Here is a 20,338-nt window from a genome sequence, read left to right as displayed (position 1 = left end):
ACTCCGGACAGAGGCAGGAACTGAGTCCTGACCTGGTGGAGTTTCCTCTCTCGGAAAATAACAAAGGATATAAAGTATGAAAAGGAAGAGGAGGCCAAGCCATTCAGAGAAAGGAGATTGGGACGGAGCAAGGACTGAAGCCAGAGCCGCAACTAGAGTCCGAAAGAAGGGTGGACAAAGATCTGGAGGGAGCCGACCCTTGTAGAGGCCGGGGGGCAGCATGGAACAACAGGCAAAGAAAGGAAAGAAGGTATGAAAAGGTCTTTTATTAAATAAAAAACAAACTTCAATTTGATGAGATATATGGGATATAGGTATCAAGAATAACCAAAGTGACAATTTTCACAGCAAACAATCCCAAAGAAAATATTTTGTTTGAAAGAAACATTGTAACAAATAATGCTCTCATTTACCTGTGAAAACTATCTGTCTGTCTCTCTCTCTCTCTCTCTCTCTCTCTCTCTCTCTCTCTCTCTCTCTCTCTCTCTCTCTCTCTCTCTCTCTATCTATCTCTCTCTCTCTCTCTCTCTCTCTCTCTCTCTCTCTCTCTCTCTCTCTCTCTATCTCTCTATCTCTCTCTCTCTCTCTCTCTCTCTCTCTCGCTATCTCTCTCTCTCTCTCTATAATTACATTATTTGCTGTATTGCAAAAAAAATAAAAAATCTCAAATACAACAGAATATTGACTGAGAGGAGTATAATCTTTACAATTCCCCAACTTTTTTTAAAATTTTAGATTTTAATATTTTTTTCCAATTCCCGAATATTTAGAACTATACTTTTCCACTTTTTTTTTTTTATATATATAAATATTCTACAATTTTTTTTTTTTTTTACCAATAATGATATTTTTTTAATTTCGTACATTGTTAAATCAGTTCCCAAGAGTGTCTCCTTTTACCCATAAAAGCAAATTTTTATTTTCAGTTGGGATTTCGTCTTCTGTTGTGTGTATTTCATTTTAATAAATAACTTCCCAGATTTTTTTAAACACCATTATTAAGGCTCGTGCACACTATAAGAAAATCGGGCGAACATTTTTGTTCAAAGAATTTTCGTACAATTTGCGTATAGTGTGTACACAACTTTCGACCTCTGATTCCGAATTTTCGTATGAAAATTCTTAAGACACAAATTCCAACATTTTTCTCGTACGGGAAAAAATGAACGATTTAAGTTTAATGTGTACCGTTTTCATACGATTTTTGTACAAAAAAAAATCAGAAAAGAAAGACTGCGTATGATCAGAAACAAACAACAAAAAAAAAAAAGCCTTTGTCATATGAGAATTTTCGTATGCATTTTTGTTTATTTGTTCCGATTTGCTGTGAAACGATCATTCGCCGTTATTTTCTTATAGTGTGTACCCCACTTTAGTCTCTGTGGTGTGTGAACCATGTCACCATGCTTCCATGCTTTTCCTTTCTTGTCTGCAACTGTTACATAGGCCTCAGGAACACTTGGTGTTTAGCCCTGGTGCATGAGATGGAGATGATCAGGTGCAGGTGGAAGGCACAGGCGCACCATCCAACCCTGCTGCCAACAGCCTCTGATAGGCTGAAAGCTGCTGCAGCTGGACAGAGCTGGATAGTGCACCAAGAGGTACTTATGTTTAGGGCAGTATGCGCCCAGGGATGAATGCCCAGAGTGCAAGCAGTCTGTGTTCCAGGCATTTGTCTCTGGGTGCATACAGCCTTATACATTAGTACCACTTGATGCATTGTCCAGCCACAGCAGCTCTCAGCCTCTCATAGTGTTTAACCTCTTGTGCCCACTTAATGCATATGCGGAGTGGCAAAGAAGGTGGGCTTAAACGCCAACACCTCTAGCACAGAGACCGAGCTGTCAAAAGACAGATGTTGGTCTATACCAGGGAACTCCGATCTTTCTAAACAAAGGGCCACTTTACTATCATTCCAACCTTTAGGGGTTCCACACTGTGCAGTGGGAGAAGAAAGTGCCCTGGCATAAGTGGGAGTAAACAATGCCCCATCATTGGTGTGAGTGTGAGGAATAGTGCCCCAAGTTTGGTGTCTGTGGGAGAAATAGTGCCCCAAGATTGGTGTCAGTGGGAGGAATAGTGCCCCATCACTGGTGTCAGTGGGAGGAATAGTACCCCATCATTGGTCTCAGTGGGAGGAATAGTGCCCCATCATTGGTGTCAGAAAGAGGAATAGTGCCACATCATTGGTGTCAGTGGGAGGGATAGTGTTCCATCATTGGTGTCAGTGGGAGGAATAGTGTTCCATCATTGGTGTCAGTCGGGGGAATAATGTCCCATTGTTAGTGTCAGTGGGAGAATTAGTGCCCTATCAATGGTGTCAGAAAGAGGAATAGTGTCCCATCACTGGTGTCAGTGGGAGGAATAGTGTCCCATCATTGGTGTCGGTGGGAGGAATAGTGCCCCATCACTGGTATCAGTGGGAGGAATAGTGTCCCGTTATTGGTGTCAGTGGGAGGAATAGTGTGCCAGCATTGGAGTCAGTGGGGGGAAAAGTGTCACACCATTGGTGTCAGGGGGAGGAATAGTGTCCCACCATTGGTGTCAGTGGGAGGAATAGTGTCCCACCATTGGTGTCAGTGGGAGGAATAGTGTCCCATCATTGATTTCAGTGGGAGGACTAGTGCCCCATCATTGGTGTCAGTGGGAGGAATAGTGTCCCACCATTGTTGTCAGTGGGGGGAATAGTGTCCCATCATTGGTGTCAGTTGGAGGAATAGTGTCCCTCCATTGGTGGCAGTGGGAGAACTAGTGCCCCATTGTTGATTGTAGAAAATAGGATTGAAATGTGACTTGATGTGCTGCCATTTACTGTTTCTATGATCCAAGTTGTTTTTCCATGTACTATAACCTATCACTGGCAGGCTCTGGTCTCCCCCCTCAAACGGCTGGTGTCGCTTAAATCTGCCCGGCGCTCTGCCGCAAAGAACAGCACTTACCGACGCCCACTCCATTCTGTGCCAGTGATGCCCCCAGACTACCTACTGGACCCTCAGATCCTGCTGCATGACTATGTGGAGAAAGAAGTGAAGGTGAGGAGCTTAAAGTGAAAATTCACACACCTTTATGTAGCTTTGGATGGTGCATTGAAGTGTTAGAACTTAGAACCTCTTGTCGGGTTTCATCTGTTGTCTGTAGAGATTTCACCTTACTTCATATCTTTATGACACCACAGCACATGGGGATATTTCACCTACTGGCAAAGACAGCAGCAAAAACCGGAGAAAGTTTGCTCTAGCCCCCCCCCCCTCTCCTGGGGAGACCAGATATAGTGAATGCAGAGTCCTGGGGAGACCAGATATAGTGACTGCAGAGTCCTAGGGAGACCAGATATAGTGACTGCAGAGTCCTGGGGAGACCAGATATAGTGACTGCAGAGTCCTGGGGAGACCAGATATAGTGACTGCAGAGTCCTGGGGAGACCAGATATAGTGACTGCAGGCTCCTGGGGTGACCAGATATAGTGACTGCAGGCTCCTGGGGAGACCAGATATAGTGACTGCAGGCTCCTGGGGAGACCAGATATAGTGACTGCAGGCTCCTGGGGAGACCAGATATAGTGACTGCAGGCTCCTGGGGAGACCAGGTATAGCGACTGCAGGCTCCTGGGGAGACCAGATATAGTGACTGCAGAGTCCTGGGGAGACCAGATATAGTGACTGCAGGCTCCTTAGGAGACCAGATATAGTGAATGCAGGCTCCTGGGGAGACCAGATATAGTGACTGCAGGCTCCTGGGAAAACAAGATATAGTGAATGCTGGTTCCAGGGGAGACCAAATATAGTGACTGCAGGCTCCTGGGGAGACCAGATATAGTGAATGCTGGTTTCTGGGGAGACCTGATATAGTGACTGCAGGCTCCTGGGGAGACCAGATATAGTGAATGCAGGCTCCTGGGGAGACCAGATATAGTGACTGCAGGCTCCTGGGGAGACCAGATATAGTGACTGCAGGCTCCTGGGGAGACCAGATATAGTGACTGCAGGCTCCTGGGGAGACCAGATATAGTGACTGCAGGCTCCTGGGGAGACCAGATATAGTGAAAGCAGGCTCCTGGGGAGACCAGATATAGTGAATGCTGGTTCCAGGGGAGACCAGATATAGTGACTGCAGGCTCCTGGGGAGACCAGATATAGTGAATGCTGGTTCCTGGGGAGACCAGATATAGTGACTGCAGGCTCCTGGGGAGACCAGATATAGTGAATGCTGGTTCCTGGGGAGACCAGATATAGTGACTGCAGGCTCCTGGGGAGACCAGGTATAGCGACTGCAGGCTCCTGGGGAGACCAGATATAGTGACTGCAGAGTCCTGGGGAGACCAGATATAGTGACTGCAGGCTCCTGAGGAGACCAGATATAGTGAATGCAGGCTCCTGGGGAGACCAGATATAGTGACTGCAGGCTCCTGGGAAAACAAGATATAGTGAATGCTGGTTCCAGGGGAGACCAAATATAGTGACTGCAGGCTCCTGGGGAGACCAGATATAGTGAATGCTGGTTCCTGGGGAGACCAGATATAGTGAATGCAGGCTCCTGGGGAGACCAGATATAGTGACTGCAGGCTCCTGGGGAGACCAGATATAGTGACTGCAGGCTCCTGGGGAGACCAGATATAGTGACTGCAGGCTCCTGGGGAGACCAGATATAGTGAAAGCAGGCTCCTGGGGAGACCAGATATAGTGAATGCTGGTTCCAGGGGAGACCAGATATAGTGACTGCAGGCTCCTGGGGAGACCAGATATAGTGAATGCTGGTTCCTGGGGAGACCAGATATAGTGACTGCAGGCTCCTGGGGAGACCAGATATAGTGAATGCTGGTTCCTGGGGAGACCAGATATAGTGACTGCAGGCTCCTGGGGAGACCAGGTATAGCGACTGCAGGCTCCTGGGGAGACCAGATATAGTGACTGCAGAGTCCTGGGGAGACCAGATATAGTGACTGCAGGCTCCTGAGGAGACCAGATATAGTGAATGCAGGCTCCTGGGGAGACCAGATATAGTGACTGCAGGCTCCTGGGAAAACAAGATATAGTGAATGCTGGTTCCAGGGGAGACCAAATATAGTGACTGCAGGCTCCTGGGGAGACCAGATATAGTGAATGCTGGTTCCTGGGGAGACCAGATATAGTGACTGCAGGCTCCTGGGGAGACCAGATATAGTGAATGCAGGCTCCTGGGGAGACCAGATATAGTGAATGCTGGTTCCAGGGGAGACCAGATATAGTGACTGCAGGCTCCTGGGGAGACCAGATATAGTGAATGCTGGTTCCTGGGGAGACCAGATATAGTGACTGCAGGCTCCTGGGGAGACCAGATATAGTGAATGCTGGTTCCTGGGGAGACCAGATATAGTGACTGCAGGCTCCTGGGGAGACCAGATATAGTGAATGCTGGTTCCTGGGGAGACCAGATATAGTGACTGCAGGCTCCTGGGTAACACCTCAATTTATTAAAGCTGAACTCAACTGAAAAAGAAATGTTTGTCCAATGCAAATGGGGCTGTGCCCGCAATGCACGTTTTAAATGCTAATTTTTCTCTAGGGGAGGGGTGAGCAGATTAATACTTACCTAATCATCCGATGCTCCCAGCCCAAATCCAGTCCGGCACCCCCGCACTCCTGGACTGTGAATAGTGGACTGTTGCTGACGTCATCACGCCCAGAGTAGGCTTCATAGACCAGGAAAGGTCCATTGCTGGACAATGGGGGAGTGCAGTTTTCTGAGGGATCAAAGGATCAGGTGAGTATAATCTTTCTGCTCACCCCTAGACAGAACAAGCAGTTGAGAAGGAAATTTTTTCCTTAGTGTTAAGCGGTGTTATTTTTTACAAAGTACTACAATGTGCCATCCCAAACAGCCTGATCCCCAAGTTTTGGAAAACCTCCAGACCACCATCCATACCAGATTTAGATATTGCGAGTTGGTCATTTACATTTGATAGAAAAGAGATTACTATACTTAAAAAGGTTAGACTATGACAGCGGGTAAAGAAAAGAATCACCCCTCCTTTAAAATAATCACATTGTGTTTCTTTGCAGCCTGGGAGGAAGACAGACACAGTTTTTGTTTTATCCAGCTGTATTTACTTGTGCAACTTATAACATCCAAGTGAAAGGTATAACACCAACATGTCAGGAAAAAGTGAAAAAAAAAATCGGAATCACTGAGTTGGAAAAGGATCACCACCCTCATGTCAGTATTTTGTTGGACCACCTTTTGCTTTTATCACAGCATTTAGTCTGTTGGGATATGTCTCTGCTAACTTTGCACATCTAGACTTTGCAATATTTGCCCATTTTTGTTTGCAGAACTGCTGAAGTTCAGTTACATTTGATGGTGACCGTTTGTGGACTGCAGTCTTCAAGTCATTCCACCGATTTTCAATGGGGTTTAAGTCTGGGCTCTGACTAGGCCAATGCAAGGGCATTTACCTTTTTCTCCTTCAACCACTGTGTGCTCATTGTTGCTGTGTGCTTTGGGTCATTGTCATGTTGGAAGGTAAACCGCTGACAACTTTCTGGCAGAGGGCAGCAGATTTTCCTCAAGAATTTGGCAGTAATTTTGCCCCATCTATTTTTCCTTCTATCCTGACAAGTGCTCCAGTTCCTGCTGCATAGGAACACCCCCATACCAGGATATTGCCACCCCCCCCCCCCCCATAACAGGATATTACCACCCCCCATACCAGGATATTACTACCTCCATGCTGTTATCTGACCAGAATACTTTTTTCCACGTGGCCTCAGAATTTTCAAGATGCGTTTTGGCAAAGCTCAGTAGTGGTGACTGCATGTGGTCTTTCTTGGCGGGTGGCTTTTTTCTTGCAACCCTCCCATAGAAGCCACATTTGTGGAAATTTGTGATATTGTTTTCCCATGCACACAATGACCACTCTTTGTCATACTTTCCTGCAACTGCTTGAGAGTTGCTGTAGGCCTCTTGGTAGCCTCTCTGGCCAGTTTCCTCCTGGCTCTTTCATCCAATTTGGAGCGATGTCCTGATCCAGGGAGAGTCCGTGTTGCACCAAATACCTTCCACTTCTTAAAAATAAGCTGCACTCAGCTTCTAGACATTGATAAAGTATTTGAAATTTTTTGTATCCATTGCCTGTCCACAACCTTATCTCGGAGATCTTTTGACAGTGCCTTACCACCCATAGTTGATTGCTTGCTTCAGTTGCACTACCAGGGACTGAGATGCTCCAGGAAAGCTCTTTTCATGCAGAACTAATCAAAATGACCAGATCTGATCACAGTTGAAAGTCAAATGGCTTTGTGTGTCACTGAGAAGGTGATTAGCTACACCTGAATGAGTTTACAAGTTGTTTTTAGGGGGGGGGGGGGGTGATCCCTTTTCCAACTCATTGATACTGTTTTTTTTTCTGACATGTTGGTGTTATATCTTTCATTTGGATGTTATAAGTTGTACATAGGTAAATACAGCTAGATAAAACAAAAACTGTGTCTGTCTTCATTTCATGCAGAAAACTGTGATTATTTTAAAGGGGGTGATTCTTTCTTTTACACCGACTGTATTCTAAAATATGGTTGAGTTGGCTTCGTTCTAAAAAAAATTTGAACTTGCAGTTCTCACAATCTCAGATCTCATTTTACAGTAGAACATGCTGTACTATCTATCAATAGCTGTAGGAGTGAGAGAGCCCACTGAATGCAGGTCATAACTCAACAGGTGACCTCCTTTATTACACAGAATTTCTACCCCCCTCCACCATCTTTGTGATTGGATGTACAATGTTTCCTTTGTTGTCCCGGGGGGCTTATTACCATCATCCTACCACATCGTTCTGCTTTCCAAATACAAGCAGATCCAGATTTATAAAATACCTGTAAAAGCTATAACCAAAGTGTGACTGTAACATGTTGTAATGATACACTGTAATATCAAAAGTATTGGGACACCTGCCTTTACACGCACATGAACTTTTTTTTTTTAACAAGACTTTTATTGAAACTTGTCAAAGTGTACAACAAAACAGGTAGTGCAAACACAATATAAACTGGTCCAAAGAAGATGGATAGGGCACTTGCAAATATACATCAACTGACCAACAAGTCCCAAGTATATTTTCTTAAAGAAACTAGTTAGTGCATATAACCCGTCCCCGAAGGGACCTGCAGACTAAGGAGAGGAAGAATGGGGGGAGGGGGGGGGGGTGGGAAGTGAGGAAAGAGGAGGGGAGGGATGGGGAGGGGGGGGGGAGAAAATATATGACGATGCAAGCATATCTATGTCTAAGGAGTAAAAAGGTGTGGCAAACGGAGTCATAGGTATGGTAGTAGTGCGTCAAAAAAGTAGTAACAATTATCCTGTCAAATATCACAGCATATTATAAGGAATGTATCAGGGCTATCATTGAGCAAGGAAAGGACCAGATATCGTCTCAGATCCCCTGTGGCGGGGTAGGGCAAGGATCAGGGGTGAAGACTTCCCACTTCTTCCAAAAGTTGGATGGGCTCGATTGAGGCCGCAGGGTGAGATGCATATGTTCTATTTTCCAAAGTGCAATAAGATCTGTTCTCAGTTCAGTGATTGTCGGAGGGGAAGTGTCCATCCAGTGTTTAAAGCGGTAGTATCCCGCTTTTTGACACTTTTACCTACAGGTAAGCCTATAATAAGGCTTACCTGTAGGTACAAATAATATCTCCTAAACCGGCACGGTTTAGGAGATATTTACAGTGCATGCAGCCGCTCATGCGAGCGGCGCATGCACTCTGAAGGTCCGGGGGACCTTCAATTAAGTTGCCGGGAGCTTGCCGGAAAAATCAGTGACGTCATCGCGGCTCCGGCCAATCATCGTGCCGGAGCCGTCTCTTCCGGCCAATCAGCGTGCCGGAGCCGCCGAACCCGGGAGAGACGACGAGGGACCATGGCAGCGCCCGCAGCGATGTCCGGGGGTCCGTGTCGGGGCTTCGTTTTCAGGTAAGTTACACATAATGGGCTAGTATGCGTTGCATACTAGCTCATTATGCCTTTGTCTTGCAGTTTTTTTTTTTTTTTATTGAGTTTACAACCGCTTTAAGTATGGCTCTGCGGGCCAACATATAGCAAGTGGATATCCAAGGTTTATAGCGCTGCAGAGAAGATCTGAGGTTGGAGGATACAGAAGCAAGTTGTGTGTCCAAGTAGCCGAATAGTAGTGCATACACATCCTTGGGTAAAGGCGAGTTCACAAGGCGGGAGGCAAAAAGAAGTCTATCCCAGAAGGCTGAAATAGGGGGGCATTCCCAAAATTTGTGAAGCAAAGTGGGGTGCAGGGAGTGGCATAATGTGCAGTAGTGGTGGTGGAGATCCTGTGAGGAGTGAAGGTGAGGGAAATAGGCTCTGTGCAGGATCTTAAATTGCTGCTCCCTCCAAAATTCATTTATATAGACATGTATAGTGATCCCCTTGTAGAGCGTAGCGTTGGGCATGAGGAGAGTTGAGTACTTTGTTCCACGGAGCGGCTATTTGTAGGGCAACCGATTGGAGACTGTCCGCATTGAGTGGTTGGTAGAGATGAGAAATCTTGTGCTTATGTGACAGAATCCAAGTGTGCAGTAGAGATTCTTTAAATCTCAGCGATCTAGAAGAGCACAAAGAGCTGGAAAAGCTTACACGCACATGAACTTTAATGGACCTTGCTTTGTGCACTGGTCCAAATCGTTTGGTGGAGGGGGTATTATCATGTGGGGTTGTTTTTCAGGGATTATGCCTTGCCCTTTAGTTCCAGTGAAGTGAACCCTTAGGGTCTTCAGTATACCATTTCATGCTCCCAACTTTGTGGGAACAGTTTGGGGATGGCTCCTTCCTTTTCCAACATGACTGCTCACCAGTGCACAAAGCAAGGTCCATAAAGACATGGATGAGCGAGTTTGGGGTGGAGGAACTTGACTGGCCTGCACAGAGTCCTGACCCCAACCCGATAGAACACCTTTGGGATGAATTAGAGCGGAGACTGTGAGCCAGGCCTTCTCTCCAACATCAGTGCCTGACCTCACAAATGTGCTTCTGGAAGAATGGTCAAACATTCCCATAGACACTCCTAAACCTTGTGGACAGCCTTCCCAGAAGAGTTGAAGCTGTTATAGCTGCAAAGGGTGGGCCAACTCAATATTGAACCCTACAGAATAAGACTAGGATGCCATTAAACTTCATGTGTGTGTAAAGGCAGGCGTCCCAATACTTTTGGTAATATAGTGTATGTGTACTGTTTTATTAAAATTGTCCTGTTTTTTTAATGAATAAAACATGAACTTCGTTGACAAAATTCTTCACCTTGACCCTTCTCCTCTATACCTTTAAATGACCCTCTCTCTTTCCTATTTTTTTTAGTCCCTGTGCCCCAGCACCAGTGTTAATTTTGACGACTAAAATATTTTTGTCTACTAAATTACGACTAAAACTAAAACAATTCAGATGACTAAAATATGACTAAAACAAAAATAGCATTTTAGTCAAAAAGACCATGACTAAAACTAAATTGAAGTTTGACATCAAAATACCACTGCCCAGCACCGTTACTATAAGGGTGAGCAAGGGGGGGCAGTTGCCCTGGGCACAGTGGAACAAGAGGGACAGAAAATGGGCACATGTCTATGGCATGCATTAACCACTTAAGCCCCGGAGGATTTGGCTGCTCAAAGACCAGGGCCTATTTTAACGGACAATTGCAAGGTCGTGCGACGCTGTACCCAAATTAAATTGACGTCCTTTTTTTCCCAAAAACAGAGCTTTCTTTTGGTGGTATTTGATCACCTGTGCGTTTTTTATTTTTTGCGCTATAAACAAAAAAATAGCGTCAATTTTGAAAAAATAACAATATTTTTCACATTTTTTTTATATGAAATTCCCCCCCAAAAAATGTAAGAATCAAAATTTTTTAACATTTTAGGCCAATTTGTTTTCTGCTACATATTTTTGGTAAAAAAAATCGCAATAAGGGTATTTTGATTGGTTTGCGCAAAAGTTATTGTGTTTACTAACTAAGGAAAAGATTTATGTCATTTTTATTGTTTTTTTTTTTTTTTTTAACTAGTAATGGCGGCGATCTGCAATCTTTTTTGCGGGACTACGACATTGCGGCTTTCAGATCGGACCCCTGACTGACATTTTTGACAATTTTGGGGATACCAGTGACATTACTACAGTAATCAGTGCTATACATATGTACTGTTACTGTAAAAATGACACTGGCACGGAAGGGGTTAACTTTATTGGTGATCAAGGGGTTAAGTGTGTCCCTAGGGGCGTGCTTATAACTGTCAAGGGGTGTGGCTTTTGATGTAACCACAGAGACATACGATCCTACATAGCAGGATCGTATGATCTCTGCAGTTACTTCAGGGAGAATGACAGACAGCTGTGTTTACATCAGCCGCCTGCCTTTTTCCCTCTCCAGTGGGAGATCGCGAGTGGCCGGCGGACATCGGAGCCGCCGGTCACTCGCACGGGGATCCCTGTGAACGAGCGGGGGCACGCGCTTGCCCCCTATTGGCTCGCGGGCGAGTGACGTACCGGTAAGTCACTTTGCCCAGGAGAGGCTGACTGCCGCCGTATACTGTATGTACTGGCGGCGGTCGGCAAGTGGTTAACAGTGACAGGGGGTACAGTTCAGCATGCTTGCCCTAGGTGCTGTCAAACTTGTCCCAATACTGACACTTGATAGGGAAAAGCCTAAGGAGTTACAATAGGTTTCTGCATTTACACAGTTTTTAATGCTTCCCCATTAAATCCTCTCCTCCAGTTCTTAGGTCACCTGACGTGGGTAGTCGCCTCTTTAAATCCATCTAGCCGTGATGAAATCTTGCAGCTCCTGGATACAGCTCGGGTAAGGCTCTCTATTGAAAACGTTTGTAGGGTGACTTCTAATTCAAAGCTGCCGGCAGGTAAATCCTAAAGCAGTGATGATGAACCTTGGCACCCCAGATGTTTTGGAACTACATTTCCCATGATGCTCAACTACACTGCAGAGTGCCTGAGCATCATGGGAAATGTAGTTCCAAAACATCTGGGGTGCCAAGGTTCACCATCACTGTTTAAAGTAACAAGAGATAAAATTTGCCATGCGCCCCCCGCAAGAGTAATAAGGTGTAGTAGCAACATTTCTGCTTGTTGTGGTCACATGCCTACCTCTTCACATTCCATGCAGTACGTGACAAGGCCGAGAGACTGCCCACAGCCCAGAGAGTTTGGGAGAAGAGGAGAATCTGCATGAGTGAGGACGGGGGTTTACCTACAGGGGTCGCAATTGTGACCTGGCCCCATGCTCCACAGGGCCCATGCAGCTCCCCTTGTACACCTGGACACTGAAAGCCCGCTCCTCCTCTCCCTCTCGTAGGCATGCAGCAGCTGCAGGAGGAAAATGGAGGGGATCAGTTCTTCTGTATGCCTCCACTCTACCGCTGCCGGGTTTTCAACCTCCCCTCTCCCACCATCTGCTGCGGGAAATATGCAAGGATGGAGAGCTGGGGAAGGGGCCATAAAATGCCATTTACCAACCCCTTCCTTTTCTGAATGGACACTGATCACTGACCGCTACCGATCACTGGCTCTGTCCATTTATAACTGAGGCATAGTAAACTTGTGTTTACTATGCTTCAGTTTGAGAACGAACATGAAGCTCTGTCCAGAGCTATTCCTGTCCATTCATTCAGTGCAGATGAGACTGCCGAGATAGAGATTAAGGACTGTGTCACCAATCTCCTTTCTCTGTCTCTAATGTGGAACATCAGAGGTCTGTTTAGACCCCTGATGTCTCACCTAACCCCCTTAATGGGGATCCTAAAAAAACTATAAAAAATAAAATTGTAAAAAAATAATAAAATGAAAACAGAAAAACTGCCGACACCACTGGCGGAACTATCAGGGTTGCAAAGGTTGCACTTGCGACTGGGCCCTGGCTTTCCGCCACCAGCTGCAGAACATGTGAAAGGATCTTGCTGCAGGACAGTATTAAAGGGCCCCAGATTGGTGGGAAGGCCCCGGCTGGGGGTCGGGGGGGGGGCCCTTCATGGGGGTCCTGAAGGTTCTAGTTACGCCTTTGAGTGAGGAATATGGTAAAGGCGCCCCCCCGCAAGCTAAACAAAACAAATCACTCAATTCTCCTGCCCATGCAACAGCACAGATGGACGCTCCTCCAGCACTGGCGATTGTATTCTGACAGCCGCCACCTGCGCCTGGCTGAATACCTGAGCATTGCCTGCATCTGACTGGATGCAGGCGCTCTTTGGTCAAGGAATTTCCGCCTAGCTCCTTTGATGACCTTCAATTGAAAAATCGACTTGTCATGCTGGCTGGTGTCAACAGGGCCACCCGCAGAAGGGATTTTGGCCAACCTAAAGAGTAACTCCACAAAAACATTCCCCTCTGGGTGATCTCTGTACATTTCAGGGATTTTAACAAACTTTTGTTTCAGATTCCTACCTTTTGTTATTCTGAGGAAACCCTTGTGTGTCTGTCTGTGTCCATGTGGGAAAGTGGGTATGATGGGTGTGGTTTCATAATTATCAATCAGCTGCTGCACCTGGAGGGCTCTAATGAGGGAATAGGCAGAGTCTGCATCCCTTTAGACGTTATTTCCTATTGGAAGTATCTCCCCAAAAATTAATTTTTTTTGTTGCAGGGGATGCCATAAATCTGACTTGTATCTTAGTGCAGACTTCTGGGAAAATCAGTGAGCCAATCACAGAAGCAGGAAATGTTTCTGGGGGGCGCTCTGTACACATTTTGTGCACAGAACACCTCCAGGTCACCAAATTGCATCTTATAGAAAATTACAGAGTTGCAGATTGAAAAGGAAAGTACATTTTTAATAACGTTCAATTACAATATGCTATGTGTCGCAATTGTATACATATATTTTTCACCACGAAGGTGGAGTTACACTTTAAATAATAGAGCCTCTTCCTCTGCCCTCTAGGGTTGGGGTCTCAAAGTGGCAGCCCTCCAGCTGTTGCAGAACTACAATTCCCATGAGGCACTGCAAGGCTGACAGTTACACGCATGACTTTCATAGGCAGAGGCATGATGGGGCTTGTAGTTTTGCAACAGCTGGAGGGCCGCCAGTTTGAGACCCCTGCTGTAGGGCTAACAAACATTTAACTCTTGCAGTGGGGATTTGGGGGGGGGGGGGGGGGGCAGCCATAAAATTTCAAGTAGATGTAAACTCCAATTGGATGTCATTGTAGTGTCCTACCTCTTTCAGCTACTTTCTGTCTACGTTCACTCGCTCCAGCATTCTCTGTATGGAGTTGTTCTGAACTATCATTCACCTAGTGACAGCGGTGGACCATGCATGTACAGTGTGTACTGGAATGACTGGCACAGTATTATAATGAAAGCTTCACATTACCCCACTTAAGGCGCAGGCCTATTTCTGACACATGTTGTTTACAAGATAAAAATCAGTATTTTTAGCTAGAAAATGACTTAGAACCCACAAACATTGTATATTTTTTTTTTTAGCAAAGACTCTGGAGAATTAATTGGCGGTTGTTGCAATATTTTTTTTCACGCCGTATTCACGCAGAGGTCTTTCAAACGCAATTAAAAAAATAAAAAATAAATTTCACTGCATTTAAAAAAGACGAAACCGTAAAGTTAGCCTAATTTTTAAATATATTGTGAAAGATGATGTCACGACGAGTAAATAAATACCTAACATGTTACGTTACGTCACACTTATGGAATGGCGACAAACTACAGTACCTAAAAATCTCCATAGGCGACCCTTTAGAAAATTTTAACGGTTACCAGTTTAGAGTTACAGAGGAGGTCTTTTTTTTTTTTTTTTAAGAATTAATGCTCTGGCGATCGGCGATACCTCAAACGTGTGGTTTGAACACCATTTTTCATTTGCAGACGCAAATTACCTATGCATTTTCTTTTACGGCGATGGGGGGCGCTTTACAATTATTATTTTTATTCCTATTTATTTAAGTTAATTTTTTTATTTTTAGCACTGTTTAAAAAAAAAAAAAAAAAATCTGATCACTTGTATTGCTGTCAGAAGCAATGTAAACATCCCTTGTGACAGTAATAGGCAGTGGCAAGTACTCTTTTATGGAGGTTATTAAAGACCCCCAACCCCTCCACTGCACTTCAAAGTATTCAAAATTCCCTAAATCTGCATTTTTCAACACTGACAGCTTTTTTAAATTTGGCACCGTTCGCCGCCAAATAAACTGGAAGTGACGTCATGACGCCGCTTCCAGGTTACTACATCGGAGACCTGATCAAAGCCGAATGCGGTTTTGTTTGGGACTCCAACCAGACAGCGGACGTGCTGACTGGGTGCTCGGGTCTCCTGCTGTGAACGGGAGACTGGGGCAGAGCTGCGAAAGGTGGTGGGGGGCGTCAGCTCCCGCTCGCTGGGATAAAGGCCCAGCAGCTCCCGAGCCGCATTGGCTGTTATCTTCCGAAAGCCGTCCGCCGGCTCTAAAGAACGTTACCGGGGTGATGCCTGCAGCTGCAGATCATCCCGCTACAACCACTACTCAAAGCCAGCATCTAGGTATGTAGATTCGCGGGAAGTGGTTAACCACTTCCTGCCCAACGACATTATATGACGTCGTAGATTTTAAGTGTGGATATTTGAACGATGGGTGCAGCTGCAGGCATTACTCAGATATCATCTTTTTCAGCCAGCGATTCCCTGTCTTCTAAAAACAATCATAGCAGCAAATCAGCCGCTTGATTGTTTTTACAGGCCCTCCTGCCTTGCTTCTACCGTGTGATTGGCGAGCCGGAGAATGAATCGGTCGGCAGTAGCCATTTACCCTAGAGCTGACTGAGGACCAGAAGGTCCCCGGTAATCTCTATGACCTTTAGAGGCTGGGAGCGGCGTTATGACGTCACGTCCCACCTCAGCAGATCTAAACGCTGCCGTTTCTTCAGCTGGGAAGCCGAGATCATTTTTTTTTTCCTCTCAGGCTTTCCAGCCTAGAGGTGAGATCTGGGGACTTATAGACCCCACATCTCTCCAGAAAGAGGACCTGTCATGCCCTATTCTTATTAAAAGGGATTTTTACATTCCCTGTAATAGGAATAAAAGTGATCAGAAACAAAACATGTAAAGATAAAGTGTCAAAATCTAAAAATAAACAGTAAAAGAAAAAAAAAAAACAGACCACGGTTCTGTCTCCACGGGAGCGATCGCAGGTGCCCGGAGGCAATCGCGGCCGCCGGACCCTCTGATTAGCTCTCGCTGGGGCCAATCGGCACACGAGTGGTCTCACTAATCGACGTACAGGTACGTAGTTTCGCGGAACAGAACCGACCTGCCGCTGTAAAACTGGTCGTCAAGTGGTTAATGTGCAGCTTTTATTATAATAATATAATACTGTGCCAGTCCACACTGTACAGGCATGGTCCACCGCTGTCACTAGTGCCTTGTTTCCACTGAGCGGAACGGTTCTGGGTCGGTACAATTTGGAAGGGTTAGAATGGTCCAGCCTATTCAGGTGAGCGTTTCCACTGAAAGTCTGACCGCCAGGGGCCAGGCGGGGTTCACACCAAAGCATTGTTGATGTGAGCATTGATGTTTTTCTGTCTGCCAATCAGTGGAATATATAATGCGATGCCAGTAGCTCCGCCCTACCTGTACCGTACCATTTCCTATGGCCCGACATCTGAAGAAGGACCAGGAATGGTGCGGTTTGGTTCGGTTGTATGGACCACTTTCATAATGGAAACACTCAAAATAGCGTACTGTACCGACCCAAACCGATCTGTTTAGTGGAAATGAGGCATAGGTGAATGATGGTTCAGAACAATGCCATTTAGAGATTGCTGTAGCGAGTGAATGTAGACAGAAAGTTTTGGAGGACATCTGACGACCCGTGGTGGGCTGGCAGATATGTACCTGTGATGAGTCCAGTTTCCTGCTGGTGATCGCTGCAGCACCCACTACTGATAAGCCCTTATCCAGGAAGGTATGCGATGGGAATGTTGACATCATAGGGCACACAAGGGGCACATCCCATCTAGGCAGGGGCAGACTGGCAACGTTCGGCCCAGGGGGCAAGTACGAACTAGAGGCCCATGGTGCAGCGACTCGGCCCCCACTCTCCCTCTTCCCGTCCTTCTCCTGACCCCCATTCCAGGCAGAAGCCCTGCTTCAGGTACTCTCTACTCACCGGCTGAATCCAGGTTCCCAACCTGGCCAGCAGGGGCAGTTGGGGGGAGCTGGGACAGCTTGGTTGGGGCTGGCCAGGGGAGAAGAGTCTCCAGTGGGGCATGGAACCGGCCTCTGCTCAGACACAGTTTACCCCATCCATGCTGGGGAGGGAGGCCTGCGCTCTGTCCTTGTCTTCAACCCGCACTCAGTAGGTCAGTGGCAGGGACTTTTTACTTCCTTTCACCAGGAACCCTTTAGGCATGTCTGGGGCAGAAGCAGTGCAGCCTTTTTACAGGACGTCAAAACAGCCCTGGGGGGCAATTGCCCCCCTGCCCCCTGGCCCAGTCCTCCCCTGCATCTAGGCAAAATAAAATCCTAATCCGAAACCATGTATTCCAGCAGAAGGGATGACGTCTTTCTAGGTTATGTTGTTTGGACGGGAATGTGCAGTTTTCTTTAACCCTCTGGCTGAATTTTTGTGACTCTGGAGGCAGCTACATAAGAGAGGCATGCCAAATGACTGTCACTGTTCTTGTCCCCACAGCAGTTGAAGGAGCTTCCCCTGCACTCCACCCCGGAGCAGGACAGTATTCTTAGCATGTCCGCCCGCAGCCTCCTACTGACCTGGAGGGACAATGAGGAACTCATCCTGCGGATTCCAACTCATGAGATCGCCGCTGCTTCCTATGTCAGAGACGATGCACTCCACCTTCTCGTCCTCAAAACAGGTGCCAGAAACTGGAGGTCTCATTTCCTTTGTGTGATAGAATGCTGATTTTGTGTTCAGGTCATCCATCTTTAACAGAATCTGTCACCTGAAATCATAAACAAGAGAAGGGCGCACCGACCTAGTGCAATACCATAAAACGTTTATTGGAAATGGTTAAAAGTCACAACATACATTATTATACTCACCAAAGTATGCTGTGTATAAGCATAGAACCAAAGAATTCCTTTGGCTATACAGAGACCTCAGGACCATATTCCTTAATAGTGTTAAGCAAACTTGAAACTGTCCATATAGATAGGGCTAACGCGTTTCAAGGGAGGACCCTCTTCCTCAGAGCCATGATTGCAAATGACCAGCTAGACCTATATATACTCTACTTAACAGGATGGACAGGACCTCCCACAAGGGTAGGCCCTGCCCCTCTAGTGGCATTCACATGTACCTGTCTGGTCATACTGGTCATTTCATGGCTCTTTTTTATGTTTTCAGTTTGTGTGGATACCCATGATCCTGAGAGGGCAGCAAGACCTTTGATGCCAACTATTTAGCCAATACCTTTTTGGATTTCTCGCCACATTTAAACGCAGGAGACATTTACTTGTCTTTAGAACCAGTCACCTACCCAAACCACAAGATCAGCAAGAGTCTCTAACCATGGAAATGTATATTTTCTCTATCGTTCATTGACAGACGCAGCATCCATCTTCATTAGCCACTGGGATGAATTTGATAGATTTAGGTATTTTTTACCCATAACAAAAAAAAAAAGGGAGATAATGTACATAGCAGTTAGTCATGCCTTTTCAAGCTAAAGTTTAAAGTGGTTGTAAACCTCAGACATGAAATGTGAACAAAGCATATCCCTGTATAGTGTGTACTTGTCTCATTCCAGAGCACTAAGTGTCATTTCCGTCTGCTGCGTCCTTCCTCTACTATCATCATGAGTAACTTCTGACAATTTTTTCTGACACCAAGAAAAAAAGGTGACAGGGGAAGAAACCTGTAATTGCCCCCCTCAGCTCTGTTCCTGTGTGCTGTGAGAATGGGGGTATGTCCCCACCCTCCAATCAGCTCTCAGAGCTCTCCTCACTGAGCTCTGCAGAGTGTAACTTTGTGATTGTAAAGCCTCGTTTTTTTTAACCACTTCAGCTCCGGAAGGTTTTACCCCCTTAATGACCAGGCCATTTTCGACGCTGCGTTACTTTAACGAAAAATTGCGCGGTCGTGCGACGTTGTACTCAAATACAATTGATGTCCTTTTTTTCCCACAAATAGAGATTTCTTTTGTGGTATTTGATCACCACTGCAGTTTTTAGATTTTGCGCTATAAACAAAAAAAGAGCGACAATTTTGAAAAAAACACCATATTTTTTACTTTCTGCTATAAAACATTCACAATAAGAAAAGGCTAATTTGTATTCTGCTACATATTTTTGTTAAAAAAAAATCCCAAAAAGCATATTTTAATTGGTTTGCACAAAAGTTACAGCGTTTACAAACTACGGGATAGAGTTTTGGAGTTTTTTTTTAATTTTTATTAGTAATGGCGGCGATCAGCGATTTTTAGTGGGACTGCGACATTGCGGCGGACAGATCGGACCCCCTGATATTTTTGACACTTTTTGGAGACCAGTGACATTACTACAGTAATCAGTGCTAAATAATATGCACTGTTACTGTATAAATGACACTGGCAGGGAAGGGGTTAACACTGGGGGTGATCAAAGGGGTTAATGTATTCCTGTTGGTACTTACTCACTGTGCAGGGGGGGGGCTGGAAGGTTTTGTTACAGGCACAGAGAGATCGGGGTTGTAGCTTAGCTGAAATTCCTGATCTCTCTCTGTCTGTGTGACAGAAGACTCGCCTGCTTTGTTTACATAAGCAGGCGGGTCTTCTGTCAGTTTCTATGATGATTGCGGGATTCCGGGGGCAATCAACGCCGCTCCTCCCGCAGCCCGCCTCCCACTGTGTCTAAACACAGTGGCAGCGCAGCTCCAGCGGCACGCGTGCGCCGCCGAGACCGCATGCACAAAACCACGTAAAGCTACGTGATTTTGTGCAGCTGAGCCGCCCTGCCGCAGTATATCTGCGGTGGGCGTTCGGCAAGCTGTTAAATAACAAACATGTTATACTTCCCTCCTCTGTGCAGTTGGTTTTGCACAGAGCAGTCCTTATCCTCCTCTTCTCGGGTCCCTGGCTGGAGCTCCTGGCCCCTCCCTCCTGTTCAGTGCCCCCAAATGCAAGCGGCTTGCTATGGGGGCACCCGAGCTGAGCTGCAGCTCCCTGTGTCCTTTTAGACACAGAGCTGCCATTCGGCCCTGCCCCCTCTCTCTCCCATCCAAGTACTAACCAGGCCCGACCCTGCTTAGCTTCCGAGATCAGATGAGATCAGGCGCATTTAGGGTGGTGTGGCTGTAGGTGCCCCCTCTCTCTTCTGATTGGCTCACTGACTTTGACAGCCGTGGGAGCCAATGGTGCCGCGGCTGTATCT

At 46.1% G+C, this 20,338-nt stretch overlaps 1 protein-coding gene across 1 annotated transcript in view; it reads left to right on the top strand.

Moving 5' to 3' along the window:
* Positions 1 to 164: 164 nt before the first annotated feature.
* The window catches only part of CCM2L (CCM2 like scaffold protein), a 57,948-nt gene continuing 37,774 nt past the window's right edge, over positions 165 to 20,338 (top strand). The window contains exons 1-4 of the mRNA XM_082271655.1: positions 165 to 250; positions 2,865 to 3,032; positions 11,744 to 11,827; positions 17,661 to 17,844. Coding sequence (XP_082127781.1) covers positions 221 to 250; positions 2,865 to 3,032; positions 11,744 to 11,827; positions 17,661 to 17,844 — 466 coding nt within the window. The 5' untranslated portion in view covers positions 165 to 220. The remainder of the gene's footprint in view (positions 251 to 2,864; positions 3,033 to 11,743; positions 11,828 to 17,660; positions 17,845 to 20,338) is intronic.

This window comes from Pelophylax lessonae (genome assembly GCF_965119305.1).
Source record: "Pelophylax lessonae genome assembly, chromosome: 11".
In the NCBI taxonomy this organism is placed as follows: domain Eukaryota; kingdom Metazoa; phylum Chordata; class Amphibia; order Anura; family Ranidae; genus Pelophylax; species Pelophylax lessonae.
The sequence above is the reverse complement of the archived record's forward strand: the minus strand, read 5'-3'. Positions and strand labels throughout refer to the sequence as shown.